Source organism: Schistocerca americana, chromosome 2, assembly GCF_021461395.2.
Source record: "Schistocerca americana isolate TAMUIC-IGC-003095 chromosome 2, iqSchAmer2.1, whole genome shotgun sequence".
NCBI lineage: Eukaryota > Metazoa > Arthropoda > Insecta > Orthoptera > Acrididae > Schistocerca > Schistocerca americana.
Window position 1 is genome coordinate 74,601,945 of NC_060120.1, and position 21,873 is coordinate 74,623,817.

Genomic DNA, 21,873 nt, shown 5'->3' on the forward strand with positions numbered 1-21,873 from the left:
CTTGTAGAGTAGGTACTCGTCAGTGAAGAAAGCCTGACGTCACTGATGGTGGTTCCTTTTCATCCGTTCCCTTACCCACCTTCTTCACGCCCCATGGTGCTGGGTAGTTTGTACCGTTGTTCATAACAGATGCCTAGAGGCAACAATAATCGAGTTGAGACCGTCGCATACTGTTTGGTTGACTCCAAATACCCAACTGCCTTCTCACCGGGCTGCCTAGGGGTCATAACCGGCAGGTAGCGATCATCAGCTGGTATTGTTGATCGCAGGCGACCACTACAAGGCAGGTCAACCTTGATTTGTGTCTCACGACAGTGGATGAATGTAATGAGGACGTCGCTGTGGTGTCTCCCAATACGGTGGGGAACTTTTCGTGCTGATAACTCTTCTTGCAATAATGAGACAGCTTGCGTAGGGTCTGCGCAAGTAGTGAACCTTCAAGGCTAGGTGCTACACTGAAAAGAGCACAAAAGCTGCATCGTCCCGTTCGCGATTGGAGACACTGCGTGCTCCACTGAACTGCATTGAGGAGGTAGGCTCACTTTTCTCTGTTACACAGGCGGCTGTACCTAACGATATCCTAAGGTCAAAAGAGTATTGAGGAAGAGTTTTACGATCAAATAGCGCTAATGATACAAGTAATGAGGAAAGCATCATATTCTGACCACAGACGGGCCACTTGGAATCGACCGACCGCCATTCCATCCTCAGACAATGGCGTAATTTCGATGCTGCATGAAAGGATGTGGGGTCACAGCACACTGCTCTCCCGACCTTTCTCAACTTAGGAGACCTGGTGCCACTACTTCTCACTCAAGTAGCTTCTCAACTGACATCATGAGGCTGCGTGGATCTCATTCCACTCCTCCCAAATAGGAAAATCCCTGGGAGAATTGCGAATCGAATCTGGATCCTCCGCATGGCAGCCACTTGCACTGAGCACTCGGCAACAGAGGCGGACGCAAGTTATGAGAGTGGGAGAATTGCGAATCGAATCTGGATCCTGAGCATGATAGCCATTTGCAATGAGCGTTCGGCAACAGAGACGGACGCAATTTATGAGAGTGATGCAAAACTTTTTCCCAGCCCAGAATTTTATATACATGGTAAAACAAACTCGTATAGACTATTACAACCAGGAGATAATAAAGATCCTGCAAGAAAACTAACCTCACTGGAGAGACCAGCTAGAGATGCATAGGCGATGCTCTGCGGCATCATAGTAAGTCCAACTGTGATGCCGGCCACTGCATCCGACACAGCCGTCATCTTGGAGTAGCGCGGCAGCCATCGTACAATTGGTATTCTTCTCCTGACAACTGTCTTTATTCGCCTCACCAGCGTCACTGGAATGAGAGAAATTTGGATAAAGCATCACACACAAACTTTAAACTAAATTGCTTTCATAAAAGTAATATAAAAATATTCAGAGAGTATTCTGTAGTGTTGAGAAAAATGCCTGAAGTACAGACATTAGGGAAAAGTAAAGGGAAGGCACTGGGAGAGGTGATGTTCATCGGCAGCTAAGGCTATCGTCTCTGCGATACTGATGTTCCACTGCAGTCACTAATATCCTCTCAGACCTAAATTCTTCCATAATCTCCTATACGCTATGACTAGAGCTGCCATATTTAGCAAATTAAAACTCAGCAACTGTCACCTTTGGCAAGCCAAAAGTCAGAACACTTCAAACGAAAGGTACCACATAATACAGGGTGTATCAAAAAGAGTGACATGATTTTGGACTGTAATAATTACGAAACATGGGACGTGTTGAGTTCCAGAAAATCGCCATTAGATACGTCAATGCGTCTTCTCCGCTTGCATTGAATCAGAAGTAACATAGCTTCCGCTCAACAGAAGGCGTTTTGTGTGCTGCAGTTTGCAAAGAGTGAGTCAGTGATTTAGGCCCAACGTGCTTTTCGCCGGTGTTTTTGGATTCATTTGCCTGCACCCCAAAACATTTGTCTTTGGTGTCGCCAGTTTGAAGAGACAGGATGCTTGTGCAAGGGTAAGAGTCCAGGTTGAACTCGCACTTCCGACGACACAGTGGAGAAAGTTCGGCAAACGTTTCAGCGAAGTGGCTGGCTGGCTCTGAGCACTAGGGGACTTAACAGCTGAGGTCATCAGTCCCCTAGAACTTAGAACCACTTAAACCTAACTAACCTAAGGACATTACACACATCCATGCCCGAGGTAGGATTCGAACCTGCGACCGTAGCGGTCACGCGGTTCCAGACTGTAGCGCCTAGAACCGCACGGCCACCCGGTCGTTCAGCGAAGTCCACGGAAGTCTACTCGCAGCGCAAGCAAAGAACTGCCAATGCCTCATACGAATGTCTGGCGAGTGTTAGGACGTCGTTTGGTCTATAAACCATACAGACCGCAACTAGTGCAAGCTCTTCCGGTTGCTGATAAAAGGAAACGGGTTTACTTCAGCAATGCTCTGCTAGAAGACATGGAAGACGATACATTTTGACCACGGTTAATTTTCAGTGATGAAGCAACATTTCATGTTAGCGATAAAGTACACTGAAATAATGTGTGCATATCGGAACCCCAGAACTGTCATTACTAAGCACGAAAAAGACTCCCCTACAGTGAATGTTTTTTATGCCAATTCTCGTGAAAAACGGTTTGGTCCCTTCCTTTTTGAGGGAAACATAGTGACTGGAATGAGCTATCTTCAAATACTTCATAATTGGCATTTTCCACAACTTCAGGAGGATTCCGATGACTTTATTTTCCAACAGGATGGAGCTCCACTACAATGGCATATAACAACGTATGTCAATTTCTCAATGACAATCTGCTTCAACGCTGAATACGGCGCAAAGGATCTTGACACACTGCCCTGCTATCTTGGCCTCCAAGATCGCTAGACGTGACCCTATGCTATTACACTCCTGGAAATGGAAAAAAGAACACATTGACACCGGTGTGTCAGACCCACCATACTTGCTCCGGACACTGCGAGATGGCTGTACAAGCAATGATCACACGCACGGCACAGCGGACACACCAGGAACCGCGGTGTTGGCCGTCGAATGGCGCTAGCTGCGCAGCATTTGTGCACCGCCGCAGTCAGTGTCAGCCAGTTTGCCGTGGCATACGGAGCTCCATCGCAGTCTTTAACACTGGTAGCATGCCGCGACAGCGTGGACGTGAACCGGATGTGCAGTTGACGGACTTTGAGCGAGGGCGTATAGTGGGCATGCGGGAGGCCGGGTGGACGTACCGCCGAATTGCTCAACACGTGGGGCGTGAGGTCTCCACAGTGCATCGATGTTGTCGCCAGTGGTCGGCGGAAGGTGCACGTGCCCGTCGACCTGGGACCGGACCGCAGCGACGCACGGATGCACGCTAAGACCGTAGGATCCTACGCAGTGCCGTAGGGGACCGCACCGCCACTTCCCAGCAAATTAGGGACACTGTTGCTCCTGGGGTATCGGCGAGGACCATTCGCAACCATCTCCATGAAGATGGGCTACGGTCCCGCACACCGTTAGGCCGTCTTCCGCTCACGCCCCAACATCGTGCAGCCCGCCTCCAGTGGTGTCGCGACAGGCGTGAATGGAGGGACGAATGGAGACGTGTCGTCTTCAGCGATGAGAGTCGCTTCTGCCTTGGTGCCAATGATGGTCGTATGCGTGTTTGGCGCCGTGCAGGTGAGCGCCACAATCAGGACTGCATACGACCGAGGCACACAGGGCCAACACCCGGCATCATGGTGTGGGGAGCGATCTCCTATACTGGCCGTACACCACTGGTGATCGTCGAGGGGACACTGAATAGTGCACGGTACATCCAAACCGTCATCGAACCCATCGTTCTACCATTCCTAGACCGGCAAGGGAACTTGCTGTTCCAACAGGACAATGCACGTCCGCATGTATCCCGTGCCACCCAACGTGCTCTAGAAGGTGTAAGTCAACTACCCTGGCCAGCAAGATCTCCGGATCTGTCCCCCATTGAGCATGTTTGGGACTGGATGAAGCGTCGTCTCACGCGGTCTGCACGTCCAGCACGAACGCTGGTCCAACTGAGGCGCCAGGTGGAAATGGCATGGCAAGCCGTTCCACAGGACTACATCCAGCATCTCTACGATCGTCTCCATGGGAGAATAGCAGCCTGCATTGCTGCGAAAGGTGGATATACACTGTACTAGTGCCGACATTGTGCACGCTCTGTTGCCTGTGTCTATGTGCCTGTGGTTCTGTCAGTGTGATCATGTGATGTATCTGACCCCAGGAATGTGTCAATAAAGTTTCCCCTTCCTGGGACAATGAATTCACGGTGTTCTTATTTCAATTTCCAGGAGTGTATTTCCTGTGGGGATAGCCGCGTGGGATTAGCCGAGCGGTCTATGGCGCTGCAGTCATGGACTGTGCGGCTGGTCTCGGCGGAGGTTCGAGTCCTCCCTCGGGCATGGTTGTGTGTGTTTGTCCTTAGGATAATTTAGGTTAAGTAGTGTGTAAGCTTAGGGACTGATGACCTTAGCAGTTAAGTCACATAAGATTTCACAGACCTGTGGGAATATATGAAGGAAAGTGTGTTCATCTCCCATTTACCTCATGACGTAGAAAAAGTGAAGAATAGAATAACAGCTGTTATACCTTCTGCAAAAGCAGATACGTTGAATACAGTTTACGAGGAATTTAGCTATCGAGAGGATGTTGTTCGTGCTACTGCTGACGGACACGCAGAGCATTTGTAATAGCATAGCTAAAACTTTAAGATTTTGTGAGTATTTTCCAATCAATCCCATGTTTTTAATATATTTTTATCAATAAATATGAAGTTTTGAAATCATTCCTTTTGTCTATTAAACGTGCAGTTCTCACCAACGTTAGTCACTTTTTATCCTAACACCAAAACTAGAAATACACGGTCCAGTTACATTAATGTGACTACCGCCTTTGTCGACGTCAACAGGAAATAACCACTCACAGAAAGCAACTGACAACACTTGAAGTGGAGGGTATAAAAAGCGTGTCCAGGACTACGCAGAAAACAGTGCAGTCATTGTCGTAATGGAGCGATTTATCTGAAGTCGAAAAGGGCGTGATCATTGGCTTTTCGGGCCAATGTTAGAAGCATTTCCGAAACGGCGAAGTCTGTAAATTGCTCGCATACCGCCGTGGTCAAAGTATACCGTGCAAGGCAAAATGGTGCTATCCAAGACCAGCGCCGAGGCAACAGTGGTGAACCTGGGGCCTTAGACGACGTGGATGAACGACGGCTGTGGAGATGTGAACGGGCGAATAGAGATGTAACTCAACGCCCAGATCAATGAACCAAGGGGTTGTCAACAGTGTCTCGTCAAAGATCATACAGCAACGCTTGATAGCATGAGCCTCAGCAGCAGGTGTCTGGCTCATGCACCCATGCTGACTGATGTTCATGCGAGGCAAAGGCTGAAATTTGCTCGCTAATACCAAAACTGGACGTCCACCGAGTGCCGACAGGTGGCCTATTCAGATGAATCAGATTTTATGTTTCGTGTAAGAGATGGCCGTTGGATCGCCGGAAAGGTCCAGGCCAGAGGAGGGAGCGTTGTGGTCTGGGGAATGTTTTCGTGGTATTCTTGGGGACCGTGTCCACCCTTACATGCAGCACAATGGCATTTACCAGCAGGACGACGCAAAATGTCACAAGCTCGCAATGTACGAGTGTGGCTCAAACAACACCAGGATCAATTAGAGTACTCCTTTGGCCACCAAACTCTCTGGATTTAAACCCAATGGAAAAACTATAGGACCACCCCGATTGGGCTGTTGACGCCATGGATCCTCAACCGAGAAATCTAGCGCAGTTGCTGGAGTTGCCATGGTTCTACATCCTTGTCAGTACCTCCTAGAACCTCCGTGACTCTCTTCCTGCACAACTCGCAGTGCAAAAGGTGGTTATACTCAGCTTGGCTGAAGTATTTTACTCTACCAGATGTCTGATTTTTACTGTACCGGAAGTCTGATTTGCGATTTACTTCGCGTTCCACAAGTACACACGCTAGGAAGCGCCACTTGACAATAGCCGATTTATTTACTGTTAATATTTTGCACTGTTGGTAATACAGATTCATGTTCACTGTTTCTGCATGCCGAAACGAAAGTGTAATTTTAACAGTAATGTAAAAAGTGAGTTTACTGTTACCAGTGGCAGTGGAGAAATTGTGAACGTACGTTGTGCCTATTAAACTCTGCTATTGGACATTGTGGGAAGTCTGACATTGCATACCATGTTAAGACGAAGAAACATCGTGCGTATGTTCAATCGAAAATGCACTGCTCGATAAAATGCATAAAAGTGAAAAGTACGGTGACAGTGCAGCAGAGTACTTGCCAAAAGTAATTTGGGATCATCCGAGTGCATGATGAGAAAGTTAACTTCTCTGTCCATTACATTTTGTCAGTACAATTGTCCCGCTTTTTCTCACTTAATTGCCCAAGGATTTTCTCAGAACTTCTAGAATGCCCGATTTTATAATAATAATTAAGTGGACATCCTAATGTAGCGGCCATTATAAGTTTCTTTTCGTTTAGAAGAAGCTGACAGAACTTTGAACAGCTCACATTACAGCCAACTCATCATTATTATGAAAACGAGGCGGCGACAGAACTGACTTTAAAACTCATTGTTTTATTATTCTCTCGAGAGTTTTACACTTGGGGGACCATCCATAAATTACGTAACACGTTAAAGAGGAGAGAGGGTGTCACCAAAAATTGACTTCTTGAGTCAAGGGGAGTCAAGCGATAAGCTTCGTGATGTAACAAGTATAAAGTTTGTTTTGTTTTGTACTACAACTCTAAACTTCAACTCTAATGAAAAACTTTAAAATATTACCGATTCTATCATTATTATTTACTAAGGTTTAAATTTGTTCGTATCACGTTTTCGCACGTGGCTGCCGCTGTACCTATGGTGCCGCTCGTCGGCCGCCTTTTGACGTACGCCGAAAGACCATTACTGCCTTTGAGGCTTTGACAAAAACCGCCACCGCTCCGAATTCGTCTACGTTGAATTGTTTATATCACTCAGTCGAAACTTGACTTTTGCTGAATGATGGATTTTATTTTTGGTTCTACTATTTTGTGATTTTCCAAATTATGTAATAAATTTCAAATGAGTTAAAAGAGTGATTTCTCTATTCCTTTCCGCAAACTATATGAAGTATATAGTGCACTTATACAGATAAAAAGAAACAAAATATACAAGACGAAGTTAACACCTTATGGCGATGCTCCAAAAGTAATGGCAATGTTAAAGATGAAGTAGATTCGAAAATCAAAGAATAGCATATAAAAATGTCGGAAAAGAAAGCGACACTCAATAGATTTTTTCAAAAATTTCTTCGTCATCAAAATTGCTAAAACAACTGGTGCCCGTGGAAGTAAAAGTAAGTTTGAGTTTTATATTATATTAACATTTCATGCTCCATCTCTAAGAACACATTTGGTATTCTGTAGCAAATTGAAAAACACAACAACCCAGTCAATTACGTTCAGTTGGTGTTCACCACTTATTACAAAGCAAAATCGGCAAGCTCATCTTTCTGTCTGTCTGTTGGAAGTAATCTCGGAAGATACATGGTCGATTTCAATGCAGTTCTCTAGCTGGATTCTTCAGAGTGAAGTAGTATACATATTGTGTGAAATGCCCGTTTTCAGCATTTTACATGATTACTTTTAATTGCGGGAAGGAATCAACCAGGACATACCAGAAGCACTAAACATATTAGTATGCAAGCAAGTTGAAGTCAATCACCTCAAACAATGTCTTAATCAACGCCTTGTCAGAATACTTCTAGGAATAAAATTGTAGTACTACAATCTGAGCTCAATGGCTTGCTGTTATTACTCAATGCTGGTATGACGACAGATGAAGCAACGAAAAGAATAACAGCATTAAGGAAAGGCATTCAACTGGAAAGAAACGTGCCGAAGAAAAAGATCAGCGCAGCTGAAGGACAGGAAAGAATGTGATTCTAAAAAACAAAAAATTAGTAGCTCTTCATCTACATCTACATCTACATGGCATGGTTACTCCGAAATTCACACGTAAGTGCCTGGCAGAGGGTTCATTGAACCATTTTCATATTACTTCTCTACCATTCCACTCTCGAATGGCGCGTGGGAAAAAGGAACACCTCAATCTTTCCGTTCGAGCTCTGATTTCTCTTATTTTATTATGATGATCATTTCTCCCTACGTAGGTGGGTGTCAACAAAATATTTACATTCGGAAGAGAAAATTGGTGATTGAAATTTCGTAAATAGATCTCGCCGCAAAGAAAACCGTCTTTGTTTCAGTGACTGCCACCCCAACTCGCGTATCATATCAGTGACACTCTCACCCCTATTGGGTAATGACACGAAACGAGCTGCCCTTCTTTGCACATCTTCGATGTCTTCCGTCAATCCTACCTGGTAAGGATCCCATACCGCGCAGCAATATTCCAGCAGAGGACGGACAAGTGTAAAATTCTAACTACTGTTAGTCCGCCTAGAGTAGAAAATCTGGTTTATTTGAAGCCATAAAGGAGGAGGCAGTCTTTGGCGGTGCAATTGATGATCGACGTCACACTGAAATTATAAGGTGCTGCAAAACATTGGACTACTTGGAAACCGAATTATGTAAACAAGCTACACTATCAGTCGATCCGGAAAAAAAACGCATGGTAACTATTCCTCTTAAATAGTACAAAACAGAGTCTACACTTCAAGTAAAGCATAAATATGGCACATCCTGGAGAGTTACTGTAAGGAACCTTGAATTTTTAGGTTCAGTTTTTGGGCTTTGGTCTAGTATTCTTCTTATCAATGGATGACAAAGCAGATGTGCCATTATGTATTACAGCAGCAAGTGCCCAAGCGTCAATATTAATGCACCTTGACTCCCGTGTAAAATTACGGGCTCATGATTTCGTGTTCGCAGAAAAACATAAACTTATTCCCTCTGTTTATGCAGGTATTGTAATAAAGAAAGAAGGTGAAGGAGTTGTGACACTCTGAACCTACATTCGTAGCGATTCGTAGTGAAAACTGTCTTCCTCTAACGCAGAGACTCGTGTCACAGACGTACATAGACTTTCTGAATTACCAGCTTTCGAAAAATTAATGAGAACACGAGAAAGTTTTGTGAGACCCGCGTTTCTTTTCACTTGGGATTGTAGTCTCGTCAAAAATCCACGATAAGAGCGAGTTATACTGTCAGCTGTACAACAGTTTAAAGATTTTGACTTTGACGCTACTTACATTGGCACAAATGCTCCAGGAAGAAATGCTTTAACAGAGTGGAGCGACGAATAGCACCTCTCAGTTGTGAACTTACTGCTTTGTGTTAAAACATGACAGTTTCGGTCCACATCTTGATCCCAGTAACCGAACTACTAACTTAGAGCTAGAAAAACGGAACTCTGAGAGTGCCGGCATCGTGCTGGCTAATATTTGGAGCCATCTGGCCACTGGCGATTTTCCTCTGGTTGCCGAATACATTGTGCCAACAAATACCAGAATGGACATCGTACAGGCTGTGACATTGAAAAATAATGCCACTTGGCATGGAAATCACGTACGTAAATCACAATATTTTTTAGAAACTGTAAAATGCGAGGTTGTCGAGCGTTGCGGTGTGCGACGAACTAGCCTCTAGCGATTATTACGAGAGCGGTTTTTAATCACCATCTGTTTTGATTAAACAGACTTTATGCGGATATGTACCGGAAGGTAAATTTGCTCCGCTGTTACTATCGCTATCTTTGGATCTTCGAGCGTCATCACATTTGAAGCAAATTCCTTAGATGGCTATTGCCCCATCGTCAAGGCATACTTATTTAAACGATCGTGTGGCATCTGTAGCCCATATTTTTCATCATACAAAGCCACTGATCAAAACATGCAATCACGTAAAGAGCCAACAAGAGGTTTCGCCCATCAAAGATTCGTCCTCAAAGAATTGCAGCTAGACGTGCAAGAGAAGTTCTTCGATAAACGATGACGATGCTCTGAAGTTGAATTGACGATGTGTACACGCCGATTGTTCCTAACATTACCCAAATCGAAAACGAAGTGACAGCTATGCCAATCACGAATAATATGAAGGGATGGGTTCAAAGTCTTTGGACACAAAAATGATTAAATTTTGTACTGTTTTTTTATGTGTTTTGTTTTGTAAATTTTCTAAAACGTTTGATTTATTCTTGATTTTATGAGAAAAAAGATTTTATACGGCAATATATAAATAAGTTTTGAAGCAATGTTTTAATTTAATAATTTCCAAACTTAGAACTGTAAAATATGTTACGTCACACCAGGAAAGGGGGGTCACACAAATGTGACTACCAGCGACAAGGGGGGGGGGGGGGGGGGGATTCTCAAAATCATGAAATTCGTGTGACAATTTATGGATGGCCCTTTGTTGGTTTTTCATAACAAGAATAAGATGATAAACTTAAGAATATGAAATTAAAAATCACACAGTGTGATATAAAAAAGTAAAACATTATTTAGTAAAAAAAAATGGGACTTGAGTGTGTCCGTTATATTCATCCACGGACTCGGAAAAATCATAGAAAATTAGGGACGACCTCTAGGGAATCGAGGCAGATGGCAGCCCTAGCTATGACCGATGCGTTTTGGTTTGTTTCCACAGAGTTAACTCGCGGCGTGCTGCATGTGTCACTACTCACTTGTATGCAACAGACCTATCAGATGTGTGTGTACAGTCGCGCCGTACGCCTCACCCAGCCGCAAAATTTGGGCTTCATGCACGGCACATCTTCAAATGGGACAGCCCTTCCCGTGAGCTTTGGCGCCCCAGTTTAATAGGATACTATTTCAGATTATTAATACCAACGGTTATAATCACTCCAATAGTTACTCACTCCTCTGCCAGTAGTTCGTTATAACGATCATCTGGTGACTATTGACATTATATTCTCTTGTCTTACTTAGTCTTTTATAGCTCGCTGAAAAATAGTGCTTCCACACAACGCCAAAGAGAATGGAACTCTTGTTTATAAATTTGGAAGCGAATTAGCATTAACCGATTCTTGACTCGACGTCCACTTTTCTTCAGATCTAATTTTCTACTATTATTAACTGCATTTATTTCATGGCATCGTATTGTTACACTCCTGGAAATTGAAATAAGAACACCGTGAATTCATTGTCCCAGGAAGGGGAAACTTTATTGACACATTCCTGGGGTCAGATACATCACATGATCACACTGACAGAACCACAGGCACATAGACACAGGCAACAGAGCATGCACAATGTCGGCACTAGTACAGTGTATATCCACCTTTCGCAGCAATGCAGGCTGCTATTCTCCCATGGAGACGATCGTAGAGATGCTGGATGTAGTCCTGTGGAACGGCTTGCCATGCCATTTCCACCTGGCGCCTCAGTTGGACCAGCGTTCGTGCTGGACGTGCAGACCGCGTGAGACGACGCTTCATCCAGTCCCAAACATGCTCAATGGGGGACAGATCCGGAGATCTTGCTGGCCAGGGTAGTTGACTTACACCTTCTAGAGCACGTTGGGTGGCACGGGATACATGTGGACGTGCATTGTCCTGTTGGAACAGCAAGTTCCCTTGCCGGTCTAGGAATGGTAGAACGATGGGTTCGATGACGGTTTGGATGTACCGTGCACTATTCAGTGTCCCCTCGACGATCACCAGTGGTGTACGGCCAGTGTAGGAGATCGCTCCCCACACCATGATGCCGGGTGTTGGCCCTGTGTGCCTCGGTCGTATGCAGTCCTGATTGTGGCGCTCACCTGCACGGCGCCAAACACGCATACGACCATCATTGGCACCAAGGCAGAAGCGACTCTCATCGCTGAAGACGACACGTCTCCATTCGTCCCTCCATTCACGCCTGTCGCGACACCACTGGAGGTGGGCTGCACGATGTTGGGGCGTGAGCGGAAGACGGCCTAACTGTGTGCGGGACCGTAGCCCATCTTCATGGAGACGGTTGCGAATGGTCCTCGCCGATACCCCAGGAGCAACAGTGTCCCTAATTTGCTGGGAAGTGGCGGTGCGGTCCCCTACGGCACTGCGTAGGATCCTACGGTCTTGGCGTGCATCCGTGCGTCGCTGCGGTCCGGTCCCAGGTCGACGGGCACGTGCACCTTCCGCCGACCACTGGCGACAACATCGATGTACTGTGGAGACCTCACGCCCCACGTGTTGAGCAATTCGGCGGTACGTCCACCCGGCCTCCCGCATGCCCACTATACGCCCTCGCTCAAAGTCCGTCAACTGCACATACGGTTCACGTCCACGCTGTCGCGGCATGCTACCAGTGTTAAAGACTGCGATGGAGCTCCGTATGCCACGGCAAACAGGCTGACACTGACGGCGGCGGTGCACAAATGCTGCGCAGCTAGCGCCATTCGACGGCCAACACCGCGGTTCCTGGTGTGTCCGCTGTGCCGTGCGTGTGATCATTGCTTGTACAGCCCTCTCGCAGTGTCCGGAGTAAGTATGGTGGGTCTGATACACCGGTGTCAACGTGTTCTTTTTTCCATTTCCAGGAGTGTATTATAATTTAATAAAGGCTGTGTCAAAGGCTGTGCAAAAAGGCAATCAAACTTTTTGGTGCTACACTATGTAGTACTCAATGGGGGGCATAGGAGAGCGCCTGTACAACTATCACGCAAGGGGGCCCGGGTTCGATTCCCGGCAGTGTACTGGGTGGTGTGTGTCCTTCATCATCATTTTCATCATCATTGACACGCAAGTCACCGACGTGGCGTCAACTAAAAAGACTTGCAATACGGCGGCCGGACCCCGCCGGGGGTATCCTGGCCAATAAATGCCATACGATCATTTCATTTCATTTTTGTACAACACCACCTACCTCCCCTCCCCCTGCCACGCCGGCCAGAAAAAACTGATCTTTGCAAACTGAACTCACAACCTGCTCCACCAAACACGCAGACGTATCAGTTCAGTTTCATTTTGAAGAAGCCTGAACAGGTAATAGGTACTGACTAGTGGCAATTGTACCAAGACCTTTTTGTTCTGAAATCTCAAGACCATTTCGAAGTTCAATAGAAAGTACTGTATGACTCTGGGTTCTGAAAGTTTCGAGTGGCTTTGTTGCCTTCTATTCGGGATGTTTTTTCCCACCGATTTCAAAGCTGCTAAAATATGTACATTTATAGAAAATATTCATGACTGGCTGACAAAGGTCTTTATTTTGCCTATTTTCCGTCATGACTAGCTCACAAACGCTGCATTGCCTAGGTCTTTAGCCGGCCGCGGTGGCCTGGCGGTTCTAGGCGCGCAGTCCGGAACCGCGCGACTACTACGGTCGCAGGTTCGAATCCTGTCTCGGGCATGGATGTGTGTGATGTCATTAGGTTAGTTAGGTTTAAGTAGTTCTAAGTTCTAGGGGACTGATGACCACAGATGTTAAGTCCCATAGTGCTCAGAGCCATTTTGAACCTAGGTCTTTAACTTGTCAATTTTCTGTCGGAGACGGTAACAAAAAATTAGCTGTGTTTGCGGTTTAATGTCGAAAACATCTCATTTCTACGCATTCGTGATAGCACCTTTGGAAGTAAGAAACAATCGTGAAAAGAAAGGTTCATAACGTACGTGGGTGAGTTAAATGAAAACCTTAAATTTATAATAACTAATCGAAATTTCGCGCCGTTATCCTGTAAGTTGGTAAGCGTGCTACAAACAGCGTGCAGAATGGCCTGGCGGTGGCAGCATGGTAAAGATGCACACATACCGTCGCAGCATCAGTATAAAGATGGCCGCCCCACTTGCGACTTGCCCACCAGGGAAGAACAGCGTTCTGTTATTCGGTTTTTGCGTAGTGAAGGTGTGAAACCTATAGAAATTCATCGACGAATGAAGGTTCAGAACGGTGATGCATGTTTTGTCACAGCAGCAAGCCTACGAATGGAGTAGGAAGTTCGCAAATAGTGTGACTTCAGTGGAAGATGCACCTCGTCCAGGTCAGGTACAACGAGTTGTGACTCCACAGAACATTGCAGCAGTTGAAGCCATAGTGAAGGAAAACCGCCGAGTGACACTGAATGACGTTGCAGCATGTTTACAGATTAGTCATGGGTCAGCACACCACATTGTGCACGATATGCTCCAGTTTCACAAAGTGTCTGCAAGATAGGTGCCACGGCAGCTGACTCCTGAATTGAGAGAATGACGTGTTGATGCTTGTGTGGAACTTCTTCAGCGCTTTGAACGAGGTGATGACTTCCTTGAAAGAATCGTTGGGACGAAACCTGGGTTCACTTCCACCAACTGGAAACGAAGAGTTCGAGCAAGGAATGGCGCCATTCCTCATCACCAAAACCAAAGAAGTTTCGAACAGAGCCATCAGCATGGAAGGTTATGCTGACTCTCTTTTGGGACGAAAAAGGCGTCATTTTGGAGAATTACATGCCTAGAGGGACCACTATCACCAGTGCATCACACACAGGTCTCCTAAAAAATCATTTGCGGCCTGCAAATAAATCAAAGCGACGTGGATTGCTGTCAGCAGGTGTCCTTTTGCAACATGACAATGCAAGGCCCCACACTGCCCGTACAACAGTTACAACAATCACAGACCTGCATTCTGATTGTCTTCCTCATCCACCGTAGTCACCAGACCTTGCCCCAAGTGATTTCCATATGTCTGGACCGCTCAAAGACGCAATGGGAGGAAAGAAGTTCCGTTCTGATGAAGAGGTTTGCCACGCGCTGCATGAATGGTTGCGCGGACTACCAAAAGAATTTTTTTCTAAAGCAATTTATGCACTTTGTAAGCGCTGGAGGACTTGCATTGAGCGTAGGGGAGATTATGTTGAAAAGTGATACAGCTTTGTACCACTTCTGCGCAATAAATAATAACTAAAAAAATTTAAGGTTTTCGTTTGACTCACCCTCGTATAAATGTGTAAGTACAGAATCCAAATTCAGAAACACAATCTGCAAAATACAAATTCTCTGTAATGTTTCTCTAACTCCGAACTTGTTTGTAAACAATATTTCTAGTTAGATGTCCAGGAGCTACGATGACCAAATTCTTGTGTGAACCTACCCTTCAGCAAGCGATATAAATCTGTTCATGAGAAATACATGGAGATATCAAATCCACCCCGCACTGTTTAATGGATTTCCCCTTTGACTTGGTAATTGTAATGGCTGAAAGTCTCACTGGACACTGCAGTCTCTTGAAGTGAATAGGGCGCAGCTCCTTCGCTTGTCTATAACAGGATCTTGTAAACCATTCTATGGCAACGTCTCCATAGCTTTATAGACGGCTATGTTTACGCCTACAGCCGTTTGTGCTTTGCAGTTGAAAGCTATGAAAAGCGCTGCCAGCTGTCAGGGATTTCCTTTAAGTTGCCTCGACTGTAGGTGTGTCTTAGTAGAAAACAAAAAATGTATAAAAACTTCGTGCATGATGCGGCATTTTTTCACTTTTGTGGCGGCGTTCGTAGCGACAAACAATTCGCTGTAGAAACGGCTTACGAAGTCACCGCCACACACTTAATAGCGGGCCGACCGGTCCGCTGGAACAGTGAACAGAAAGGTGAAAACCCAAACACTCTGATTAAATAAAAGTCGGTACTTATCTTTATTAACGAAGATACAGAAACACAGTGGTGAACTCCGTGTCTACAGAAATCTGTCTAGTTCGAGTCGGAGCGGCTAGGTCAGCGTCGGCTGACGACAAACAACAACTCTGCTGCGATGAACACACAACTGACTAGCAAGTACACAATTCGGTGGCGAGTTTACAACTGAGCGGCGAATACAGAACTGTCCTAGCGCTCGCGACTCCAGCGCTTAAGAAGCCAGAAGCCAGCGGTGGCGCGCGCAGACTTGCGGCGATTTTCTGTCTCGCTGGCGCTGCTTATGCGGACGGCGTCCGGACTTTGATGCTGCCAACCTTTTGGCAGCGGGCTCGGGTGGCATTACTGGCTAGGATATAACATTCACGCTTCTCAGTTTTTACGACGACATATCTCTTGAATTGTGTGCCGTCCAATGATATATTTTTGTAGGCACTTTCAGCGGCATATGCGAATACTGTCTCCGAAATTCGTTGCGAATGGTATTCGTGGTAAAGAAATAATAAATTTAAACGTTATGCATGCTGCGGCAGTTTTTCACGCATCTCAGTGTCTATGACATTTTATCTCCTGATCTATGTGTCGTACAATGATATAATTTTGTAGGTACATTCAGCAGCATTTGTGGATAGTATCTGCAAAATGTATTGCGAACTGAGCTAGTAGCAAAGTAGTGTACATTAGTGTTTGTTGTGTGTTAGCTGCAGCAGAAATATTTTTCCTCAATGGAAACCTCATATAGACGTTTGTGAATGTTCTAATATTTTCACCATGCACAAGTGCTGCCTTCTGTTGAGCATAATTATCAAAATATCAGCAAGTGAATGTAGCAATACGCAGCTCCTTGTGGCCGCCAGAATCAACGGAAGTGTTTGATTAGTTATAATTGAATATTATTACTTTTATTTTGCATGGTTATTATTGAATGATCAGTTTATTTATTACAACTGCGAGTATTTCAAAATTAATTACTTTGGTCTATCACCTAAGAGCATTGGGAAAATGTTTCTTCCTCCAGACCTAAATGGGTTAAACGTAACGCACACTCCGACTGGTCTTCACACATCTCAGCGTTTATGACGCCATATCTCCTTAAATATGTGTGGTGCCAAGATATATAATATAGAAGGTGCATTTAGCGGCTTATGTGGATACTGTCTGAGAAATTTCTTGCGAATAGAGTTAGCAGTACTAATAAATTTAAACCTCATGCACAATGCGACAGTTTTTGACGCATATCGTTGTTTATGACGTCATATCTCTTGACCTGTGGTGGGTAGGTGGTTCGTATTACACAGCAGTTGTTACCTGACAGTGAGGGATAAGTGTACCAAGGTTGGTCGTAATCGATGCTGTGTTAATAAGGAGATATGGAACGTAAGCACATACCTACATTCATTTGTATAATGTGTATGGATTTAAATAAAGAGATGTCCGCAGCTCGTGGTCGTGCGGTAGCGTTCTCGCTTCCCACGCCCGGGTTCTCGGGTTCGATTCCCGGCGGTGTCAGGGATTTTCTCTGCCTCGTGATGACTGGGTGTTGTGTGATGTCCTTAGGTTAGTTAGGTTTAAGTAGTTCTAAGTTCTAGGGGACTGATGACCATAGATGTTAAGTCCCATAGTGCTCAAAGCCATTTGAACCATTTAAATAAAGAGAGGCAGAACAATACACATGCAGAATTCTCATAAAATAGCTATGTAATTATCTGCAGTTGATAACTTCTGCCAACACATCATACTAACCACGAAAAAATACGTTAACTGGTGCACGGTTTCATTATTTAAATAATAAATGACACAGATGCAGGCTTTCGAAATAACATCGATTGTGATGGATGCAATCAGGGAAATACTCGCCTGTAATTGAATATTGCCTCTCTAAAATCAAAATAATTTGTACAAATCACAGTTAAGTACATTGTAAGTAGTAGGTACCTATTCTTAAGTGCTGACACTAGTATGTTTGGTGATTAAAAAACAGTTTTTTTCAGTTTTTTGAGTTTTATTTTGTAAGAAATTGTCTGCGTTTCTTCCATTCAAATCCCTTCCATGAAACTACAAGACTTGTCCCCTTTTCCTCTCTTCTACTGGGCATGATCTTATTTACATCCTGGATGTTACCCGTGGCTGCATTCGCATATCAGTATTTCTGTTCTCATAAGTGATGGTAAGTAAGTAAGCTACTGTACTTGCAATAACATCAGCTCCCCTCGTGTCTGGCTGTTCAAGGAACCATAGTTCCTGACGTTGTCCCCAACCGTCCAGAGTCTGAGCTGTCTCAATGCACGGTGATCGGCGTGCGCAGTATCGCTGCCAAGGGTAATTTCCAAGAATGATTGCCTCTAAGACATATCTCACACCCGCAGAAATCCCTCCCACGCATATCTGAAGTAGCTCTAAAGTCCCTTCATTTCCACGGACAGAATAGTGGCGAACACGTAACATGGACTAAAATAGAAGTATAGCTTACGCCAGCCTAAAGATATCTCCATGTTGACACATCTCACAGAAAGAATTTTTATTCGAATGTCACGATAAGGAAAACGGTTTCAGGCCTAAGTACTGCGGCGACCACAGCCGTTACGAAACACGTTAAATGAATCCGCAACCGCAATTGCGAATAAAGCCTATCAAATGGTTCAAATGGCTCTGAGCACTATGGGACTTAACTTCTGAGGTCATCAGTCCCCTAGAACTTAGAACTACTTAAACCTAACTAACCTAAGGACATCACACACATCTATGCCCGAGGCAGGATTCGAACCCGCGACTGTAGCGGTCGCGCGGTTCCAGACTGAAGCGCCTAGAACCGCTCGGCCACCCTGGCCGGCTAAGGCCTATCAACCTGAAGAAAATATTACAATGCCTTTTTAGAGATAATCATATCTGAGGCAATATAACATTTCCTTCCGTGGTCAGTCCACCCTGGCATCTGAAACACTTTCTCATTTTCCAAGCGCACAAGATGGATAATATTACAGTCCAGAGCGAACTGAAGAAATAAATTAACTGGTCTCAGTATTTTTTTCACGGGAGAGTAGAAGTACATCGCTATTCGGTGTAAAAGATACGAAACTGCACAAAGTTACTTCTCTTTTCATGTTGTTCCATGAACATGGCTTCGTTTTGGCGTTACTCGGTAACAACTGTTATTTCGGGCTTCAACCGTATGGTCGGTTTCCTATACAGTGTGATCGAGAAGGCGCGTACGTCAAAAGTAATCAAGCATAGATACATATGATTTTCATATGTGTTTTATTTTATAACTTCACATGCATTGCGTATATAATACTAGTAGGCTCAAAATGGTTGTCCGGTGCTATAATGCGGGCATGAACTAGTTTTATCTTGGGGATACAAATGTTGTTAATTTCCGGTATTATATTAAATCTTTAGTTCTGGGAGAATGGGCAGCCTGTTTCATACATCGAGTGACCCACAGGAAGAGGTCAGAAAACGTTAAATCGAGAGAACATGGGGACCATAATACTATAGAAATGATTTGATCATCATAAAAGTCGCTTGAGAAATGAACTGCTTCATCAGATGTGTGACAAGTGGCACCATCTTGGTGCAACTAACAATAACAACGTTCATATTCATTAAGAAACGAAATAAACATTGTAATGATGTGTTCGTAGAACACAATTCTGCGTAATCTCAAGATTTATATTTTGCGATTACCCTGTAAGCTCAGAAAGAGACTACAGTGCAAGAGAGGCAGAAAAACACACGTGCAAACATCACACAAAAAATGTAAATATTTTTACTTGATAATGAGAATAAATTCTAGATGCGAGTCAGGGTACGTACGAAAAAATACGTAACTGGTACAGTGTTTCATTATTTAAATCACAAGAAGACTGTTCATTATAGTTTCAAAGAAAATATGGCTCTCTATTCGACGACACTATAAGGCCCACAACACTCCCATTTTCTGACAGTGAAGGATGTTTTCTTGAAACGTATATTGATTTTCGGTCGACTAAATTTCTGTGTTTTAACGACTCAGGTAAGCACTGAGACTCCATGGAGTGTTCTGTGCACCACGACCAAATAGTAGATAGAATTGGAAGGAGAATCAGCATTGGCCGTATTATTTTGTTTTATTATCCGCAAAATCGATTTTCGGTCACTTAGTGACCATCCTCAGTTCTGTAATATACAATTACAATTGGTAGGCACTGGTATCAACAAGCTTAGAGCGATCACATAAACTCAACATAACTCAATCATTATGTGATCGCTCTAAGCTTGTTGATACCAGTGCCTACCAATTGTAATTGTATATTACAGCACTGAAGATGGTCACTAAGTGACCGAAAATCGATTTTGCGGATAATAAAACAAAAAAATAAGGCCAATGCTGATTCTCCTTCCATGCACTGAGACCTTGCCTCATCAGTGAGGGAAATACGGTCCAGTTCTGCGATCCCATGGATGTCAAACAAGTCAAATCAAATGGTTCTAAGCACTATGGGACTTAACATCTGAGGTCATCAATCCCCTAGACTTAGAACTACTCACACCTAACTAACCTAAGGACATCACACACATCCATGCCCGAGGCAGGATTCGAACCTGCGACCGAAGCAGCAGCGCGGTTCCGGACAGAAGCGCCTAGAACCGCTCGGCTGCCGCAGCAGGCTGTCAACAAGTGACGAAACCATATATAGTACGCTAGACGCTTTTCTTCACCCGGCGCATTCAATTTCTGCACGTTACGAAAATGATACGTATGCAATTTTGACTTCTGCGTCGATTTCTGAACACTACTGATACATATGCAATTTTGACTTCTGCATCGATTTCTGAACACTACCGTATAGAATCTAAGATGGGGCAGATAGTCTCCGCGAACTTTCTGAAGGTGAACACAGTGTTATATCCCTCACCTGAGCCAGTCCCATCACCTGAATCCCCCAAAATGGCTGGTCCCTGGCTTACTTCTTACCAGCAAATGATCCGCATTCCCGGATACTGGCGATTCGTCTTCTTGCTGTTGAATTGTTCAACACTGCACATTTGGGTATATTCCACGAAATGCTTCACCAATGCGGGTATAGGTACGACTGCAACGTATTGTCGAGAGCTCATTGCTTTGAGGAAAACGACATGTTTATCAAACAACGAACTGCGCAATGCTACAGACGCCATGTGACCTGTAACTTACCCGTTACAATGGCAACTTCGTTTCTCGTTGGTAATACTTGCACTGCTATCGTTTGGTGGCTGATCGAACGAATGCAGTGCAACTCCGATTTAAAGACATACTAATTTTCATGTGGGCGACTCTTCGATAGTACTGCAGTCATCTTTATTCCAGCAGAGCAGCTGCTCCATACTTCATCGACGACCTGTCTGTCATACGCACTCCTTTCTAATCTGTCTCTTGTAATCCTTTATTTCCTCCCGCCCATCAGCAAGAACTTAAATCAACAACTCATGTCGAAAATATAACCACAAGCCTTCTATATTTCCGATTTATTTTATTCTTTAGTAAGACTTTTTTTCTCGATGAGTCGTTGCAGAACATTCTTCAATCTAACCCTCAATGTTCACCTGCAACACATTCTAAAGGATTTTAATCATTTTATTTCTGTTCATTCCTATTGTCCAAGTTTCGTTAGCATGCACATCTCTGCTACAGTCACAGTTTTACATAAATGTTTTGCTGCTTTCAAGCCAGGATCTTTTTTTTAGGACATAAGCAGCTTGTTCTTTTTGTAAAAAAAAAACCTTTTTAGTTATCGCAGTTAAATTTACTAACGATGGAACTGAACGAATGGGTAAGAAAACTGCATTATTTCATGCTACCAACCATACACAGCAAAGACCTATGTTAGTGAACATTAGTAAAAATGCAGGTATTTCAGGTAAAACCGATTGTACTGTTCAGTTTTGTGAAGAACGTGCAGTAAATAACAAAAATGGCATTACTAAGAGTCTTTCCACCGACACTAACGTGCGGATGGCGGAAAGTGATTACTTACTTGCTGAAGCCGTTCAACGGTGGCAGACAACTGAGGACCCACTGGTCTCGCAGGTGTGGGGCAATGTGGACGTCTTGCAGCCTCGACGAACAGTACTCGTACGGACCCTTATCTCTCCCACCACTTCGGTTATAAATCTGCAGCAAATATTGTAAATATTCCGATAGTGGCCCGGACAGTCCGTGAATGAAGAAGCATTAGATCTGAACTCCGTTTCATTCATAAACGTGTTTTTCTCTGTCTATTGCATAACCACTGAGAATAATACC

At 44.4% G+C, this 21,873-nt stretch overlaps 1 protein-coding gene across 2 annotated transcripts in view; it reads right to left on the reverse strand.

Moving 5' to 3' along the window:
* The window catches only part of LOC124596020 (sodium-independent sulfate anion transporter), a 109,155-nt gene extending 87,485 nt beyond the window's left edge, over positions 1-21,670 (reverse strand). The window contains exons 1-2 of one of the 2 annotated variants that reach the window (XM_047134977.1): positions 21,605-21,670; positions 1,171-1,346 (exon numbers count right to left, since the gene is read on the reverse strand). In XM_047134977.1, coding sequence (XP_046990933.1) covers positions 1,171-1,346; position 21,605 — 177 coding nt within the window. In that variant the 5' untranslated portion in view covers positions 21,606-21,670. Of the gene's footprint in view, positions 1-1,170; positions 1,347-17,800; positions 17,934-21,604 lie in introns of those variants that run through there. The other variant, XM_047134978.1, reaches the window with a different exon arrangement.
* Positions 21,671-21,873: the final 203 nt, after the last annotated feature.